The sequence below is a fragment of the Tupaia chinensis genome, unplaced genomic scaffold (assembly GCF_000334495.1).
Source record: "Tupaia chinensis unplaced genomic scaffold, TupChi_1.0 Scaffold000146_1, whole genome shotgun sequence".
NCBI classification, from domain to species: Eukaryota; Metazoa; Chordata; class Mammalia; order Scandentia; family Tupaiidae; genus Tupaia; species Tupaia belangeri.
The window spans coordinates 2145050-2150828 of record NW_006159616.1 but is presented as its reverse complement, the minus strand read 5'-3'; the positions used below and the strand labels follow the sequence as shown (position 1 = coordinate 2150828).

At 63.6% G+C, this 5779-nt stretch overlaps 2 protein-coding genes across 2 annotated transcripts in view; one reads left to right on the top strand and one right to left on the bottom strand.

Moving 5' to 3' along the window:
- LDLRAD2 (low density lipoprotein receptor class A domain containing 2) overlaps nt 1-814 on the top strand; it is a 17236-nt gene extending 16422 nt beyond the window's left edge. The window contains exons 4-5 of the mRNA XM_006145419.1: nt 296-457; nt 579-814. Of these exons, the coding sequence (XP_006145481.1) occupies nt 296-457; nt 579-814 (398 nt within the window). The remainder of the gene's footprint in view (nt 1-295; nt 458-578) is intronic.
- Nucleotides 815-1756: 942 nt separating this feature from the next.
- HSPG2 (heparan sulfate proteoglycan 2) overlaps nt 1757-5779 on the bottom strand; it is a gene marked incomplete in the record, with an annotated part of 117566 nt that continues 113543 nt past the window's right edge. The window contains 11 exon segments of the mRNA XM_027770665.1: nt 1757-2497; nt 2597-2700; nt 3034-3117; nt 3254-3324; nt 3483-3561; nt 3635-3710; nt 4325-4381; nt 4484-4606; nt 4692-4863; nt 5173-5417; nt 5688-5773. Coding sequence (XP_027626466.1) covers nt 2235-2497; nt 2597-2700; nt 3034-3117; nt 3254-3324; nt 3483-3561; nt 3635-3710; nt 4325-4381; nt 4484-4606; nt 4692-4863; nt 5173-5417; nt 5688-5773 — 1360 coding nt within the window.

The window sequence follows — 5779 nt, the reverse complement described above, 5'->3', positions numbered from 1 at the left end:
CTGGCCTTCTGGTGAGCACATGCCCCTTACAGCAAAAAATTCTCAAAAAAAAAAAAAAAAGTGACTGTATTTATAAACTCCAGGCCTTGGAGCTAAATTATGAGTTCAGGTCACCCCCTTGTCACTTCTAGCTGTGTGACTTGGCCAGTGACTTAACCTCGTCATGTCTCACTTCCCTTATCTATAAAACGGAAATACTATCGGTAACAGATGAACTGAGAGTGTGTGAAGATAAAATGACACAGACGCGCCCTGGGAAGGGCAATTCTTAGTGCAATGTTCTCTCCCACTGCAGGTCCCTCTCCAGTACCTAGCCAGATGGGGAGTACGGATGACAACCCCTCCAGGGCTTGGACTCTCTCCGCAGCCCTCAGGTCTGCAGGCCCCCTCCAGGTTGCAGCTGAGAGGAGCCCCGTGGCAGACCAGGACCCTGCAAAACAGCATGTGGCTTTGGCAGGTGGGTGGCCCTGGGTCGTGACTTGCTCCCCTTCTGCCCACTAAAGTCACGCTGTCCTTCTCCAGGTGAAGGGGGTGGGGTGGCAGCCCAGGCTGAGGCCTGAGACTCTCTTCTCCTGCAGGCCCCTGGCCGTGGGGGGTGGCCCTGGCCTCCTCGCTGCTCCCCACCATAGCCATCCTCCTGATGCTCTGGTGCTGCTGCTCCTCTGGCCGGCTATCCTGGCAAACGGGTGCCCGCAGGCTCGGCCTCTGCTGCACCTCAGCCTGCACCACCTGCTACTCGTGTCCTGGCCAGGTTGCCCCCGGCGGACTGCAGCTCAGTCAGCCGGCCGTCCAGGAGCTCGGAGGCCATCCCTAGAGACGCAGTGGGTGCCGGAGGGAGGAAAGTGGGCTCTGTGGTCAGAGAGCGCCTGGGCTATCTTATTTTTTTGAAGAGATTTTTACTATAGGGCTTGTGCACTTGCTAGAGACAGAAAGACAAAAAGCGAGAAATCACCCCTTCAGGAGGGATGGCCACGTTGCAATCCCTTCTCCATTCTCCTCTTGAGATTTTGAGCACGCATGCACACGTGCCTGGTAAGTTTCTGGCCAGGTGGGAGTCCAGCACCCTAACCACTATGCCACCTGCAGGCCCCCCAGAACCTGGGTTCTATCCCCTGGCTGTGGCTGGTCGACCTTGGGAAGGGCACTTGACCCTCTGAGACTCCGTCCGCTCCTCTAGATGGGGCATGACTTCGCCTCACGGGGGAGGGCCTCCTTGCTAGCCCACGGTTGCCGGCTGCACTCCCAGATCGCACCTCTGCTTTGCCCCAGCCCAGCCCAGCTCACTCTCGTGCCACTGAGTCAAGCCCTAGTCAAACACACAGAAGACCCCTGGCGGGGATAGCACCGTTTATTAAGAAAACTCAAGAAAAAGACCACAGGAGGGTCCCTTCTAGGACACAGGTCGGATGCCCAACCCCCAGTCTGGGGGCTGCTGGTGGAAGGGCACTTGCTCCGGGCTGGGTCCTCAGGCTCCCACAGTGGGGCAGGGCTGTCACACCCCTTCCTGTCCCTCCCAGTCACAAGTCCGGCTTCCCCCACCCAAGGCACTAACTCTTCCTGACCACAGCCGGCCTCCCCACCAGTCCCTGGGCCTTCACTTCCAGATGAGTGGGGAGACGTGGCCTGGTGTGGGCGGGAGACCCTCTCAGTGCTGGGCTCTGCTGGTGGCAGCTCCTGGTAAGAGTTGGCTGGGGTTTCCCTTGCAGCCCCCGAGGGCAGGTGCCCTGGGCTGTGTGCTGGGGATAGGGGAGCAGGAAGAGCGCTTGTGGGGGCTGCCAGGACAGGTGGCCCAGCTGGCTATAAGGAGGTGGGGGGCTGGGGTGGGGCTGGTGGGGTGGGGGACTGTCCGGCCAGGGTGAGCTGCCTTTTGCTCCATGGCTGATACTAAAGTGTCCCGGCCTAGAGGGGGTGGCAAAGGCTAGTGCGACGTCCTTCCGTTTTGGGAAGCTGGCAAGGCACCAGGCTATAAGCCAAGGCTGGCTCTCACAGAAATGAAGACTGTCCCAGGGCTGTGGAAGTGGGCAGCCCGGGGGGCTCCATGAGGGTGGGGGAGTGTGGGCCCACCCGGCTGCTGTGCCTGTCCCCAAGTCCTGGTGGTTCCAAGGCACCCACTCCTATCCAGCCTGCCCTGCCTGCCAGCCTGTGGTTTTGCCCAGGTGTGTGTGGGGGGCTGGCCTGCCCACTCCAGACCAGCCCAGGGTGGTAGCAGCAAAGCGTGGCATCGCCTCAGTTTCTTACAAAAAATTCGTAATAATAATATTAATAATAATATACTTGACGTTGTTGGCTGGGGCGCTGCCCGAGAGTCCGTGTGGGGCAGGTGTGTACGAGGGGCAGGGTTTTGTGTTGGCACCCGCCTGGGCACGGTGCTGCAGGTCCAGGGGCTGTGGGGGCGGGGCGCCAGGCCGGGCGGAGTGTAGCACCAGGTTCTTGATACAGCCCGTGATGCCCGAGGAGAACCTGCCCCTGGTCAGCGCGGCCACGGCGGGGGCTCCGCCTGGGGACGGGGGAGGGAGATGAGCGGGCTGGCCAGCTCCGAAGTCTGGGGGCAGGAGGCCACTTCCTCCCCTGCCCCAGGCGGGCCCAACACACTTACCAATGTAGACGCTGCCCTTGGTGTTGACAGCCACGTGCGGGCCTGGAGACTGGCCGCTGACCATCTCCTCGCCGTCCACCTGGATGGAGCCTCTCCGGCCCTCTCTGCAGTGGAGCTGAGTCAGGACCTTGCCCTGAGGGCCCCTGTCCTCCCAGCCCCATGGCAGAGGCCCATCCCTGTGGCACTGACTCCAGACAGAGAATCTGCCTGGCTGAGTTTTCTTCCCTCTGGATGAGGCGGGAACCGGCCCCGCAAAGTCTGCTTCCTGGAATCCCCACCCAGGTTTCCTTCTCCCTGTGGGTGCTCGCCAGCCCCTGAGGGCTCTGTCTGGCCTGGGGGTCTTGCTCTGGCAGGTGGGTTCTGTCTTTCCAGAGTGCAATGCCAGTCTTCCTGCCATGGATCTAACCCTTGCCACTCCCAAACCCTGGGCCCCTTACCGCAGCACTGTCACCCGATGCCACTCGCCGTCATTGATGGGGTCCTCAGAGACGAGTCGGGCCTCTCCACTGCCCAGCTGGTAGCTGTGGTCACATAGGTACAGCGTGAGCCAGGGTGGTGGCACGTGGCCGGGGTGCTAGGAGCTGCAGCCTCCCGTAAGTGGAGAAGCCATTGGGAGCAGGGGCAGCCAGGGAAGGCAGGGTCTGGGCCAGGACCCACCTGAAGACAGGGTGCCCGTCCTGAAGCCCCAGGCTGATGAAGTCCTTGCCTTGGCCAGCCTCTCCCACCTCCTGCCAGGGAAGCACAAGCCTCTGGGGTCCCCAGCCTGGAGTGCTGAGGCTCCCAAGGGCTAGAGCCTTCACCTTCTTCTCTCCTCACTGCCCTGGCCACCAGGAGGCCGGTCTCCCGCCCCAGCAACCCCAAGATGGCGGCCCAGAGCCACACTCACCACTCCCTGCCAGAGCAGAAGGCCGCTGGCTGTGCTGGTCCGGACCTCCATCTCGATGATCTCGGGCACCTCGGGCAGGCTGCAGGAAGGAGAGGTGAGGCGACAGAGGCCCAGCTTCCGTCCTCCCGGCCCACAGGCTCTCCCGGCCTTACCTCCTGGAGAAGATGCCACTGGGGAGGGCTAGGAAGCCATTGTCGTGGAAATAGGCTCCATATTGCCCAGGGGCATCTGCTGGGAAACCAAGGGCAGTCGGTGAGACACCTGCTCACCCGCATCAGGCCAGGGTCTGCATCTGCTCCCCGACTCCCCTCCCCCCCGACACACATGACCACTGGGGCGCTGAATGTGCAGCCTCTGCGTACCCAAGGGTGCTGTCAATGGGAGGTAGGGGCCAGGGAACTGGAGGGGAAAACAGCACCTCTCTATTTCCACTCGCTTTGCGCCGAAATCTGGCCGTTCCCGCAATTGCGGGTGCAGGCAGTGGACCGTGGTGGCAGGACCCATGCCTTTGTCACTAGAGCTTGCTTAGCGCGTCACCAGTTACAGATAGTCATGTGTGCGCAGCCACGTTACGGTCAGTGCAGGGACAGGCAGACAATAGCTGCTCGCTAACTGATGTGAGACAGAGGGGACAGCACAGTTCGAAGGCCTGCCAGGTCCCCTAGCCTGGAAGTATGGGGGCCCACTCAGGTGGTGTGTCCTTGGTTACGTTCCCATCTGTGCCTGGCAAGCCCCTCACTGGAGGCCAGAGCTGAGGGCATGGACTCAGGGGGAGGGGGCTGAGAGCTGAAGCCAGGGCAGACAGGCCCACCGGACCCCGGCTGGCCATGGCGTGTACGTACCGTTGCCCCCACTGCCTTCAAGAAGCCAGTCGGCCTCTGCTGGGCTGTGTCCAGGGCCTAGGGAAAGGTGGGGTCCAGTTGGTGGGCACAGACACCCGTGGGTGCTGTGTCCAGCCCCAGGGTCCCAAGGAGGAGGTGGAGAGAAGCCAGACTGGCTACCTTGCTGGCAGCGTGGGCCAGAGAAGCCAGGGAGGCAGAGGCAGTGTGTGCCCTGGCAGGTGCCCCCATGCAGACAGGGCTCACGCAGTTGGCAGGGGTTCTCCTCGAGCTCGCAGAGGTCTCCTGAGGGCCAGGGCAGAGGCGAGTGGGCGGGTGGGCGCAGGCAGGAGGTGCCCCTCTCCCTAGCGCCCGGGGCGGCCTCTCCCACCTTTGAAGCCGTCCCCACACAGGCACTGGAACTCATACTCGCCGGCGGGCATGCACGTGGCGCCGTGCTGGCAGGGCTGGCGCTCACACGGGGAGCTGTCGTAGCACTGCCCGATGCCCCGGCTGCCAAGGAAGCTGTAGGTGAGGTCCAGCCGCTTGCCATTCACTGACACCTGTGGGGAGAGGGGCACCGAGGGACTGAAGGGGAGCGGGAGGCAGGGGCTCAGGTGTACAGAGGACACTGGGGCTCGTGCTGGGGCTGGGGTGGTGACACAGGAGTCTAAGGCAGGGAGCGAGGCAGGAAGCTGGACACCTGTGCATACCACGCCCACCGCCCGAGTGGGCCGCTCCTGGTAGGAGCCTCCTGGTAGGAGCGGGTGCTATTACCCCACCTTACAGAGGCGCAGTGTCTGCTCCCAGGCCCCGGGGAGCTGCTGGTGGAGGGCCCAGCGCGTGCCCTCCGCTCCCGCTTGTCCTCTCACCTCGCCCACACAGCCGCGGAAGTGGGTGCTGACGTTGGTGGCCGGAGACAGCCGCAGGGAGGGCTCCACGCCGCCCAGGTAGAGCAGAGTCTGCAAGTTGAGGCCCTGGCTCTTGCCGGGCGAGGAGCGCAGCACGGGGCGGCCGCCGTTCACCCGCAGGCTGCCGTCCTTGTTGAGGCGCTCTGCCGACACGCGGTGCCAGCGGCCCAGGGCCAGTGGCTCAGCACTCCGCAGGACGGCCAGCCCTGGGAAGGATGCCGGACGGGTTGGTGCAGGGCTCCCCACCCGCCCCAGCACATGCGGGGCTGGGAGCAACGGGGGCTCCGCAGGGAGCCCGAGGCTCAGGGAGGTCTAGGAAGCTGCCTGAAGCCAACACAGAGAGCTGTGTGGGAACAGGGCCCTCCCGAGGGTCTGCCCCCGAACTTATGCCTCCAAGCCTCCCTGGGTCCCAGGGACCAAGGAGGGCACAGAGCTTGGCATCACGAGGCCCGTCTGCCTTGGTGCCCGACGCTTACCCGACCCCAGCTCGTAGCGAAACTCCAGGTGGCCGCCGACCATGGCCAGGGACACGAAGTCCTCCACGGGCCCGCCCGCCCCCCTGCTGCAC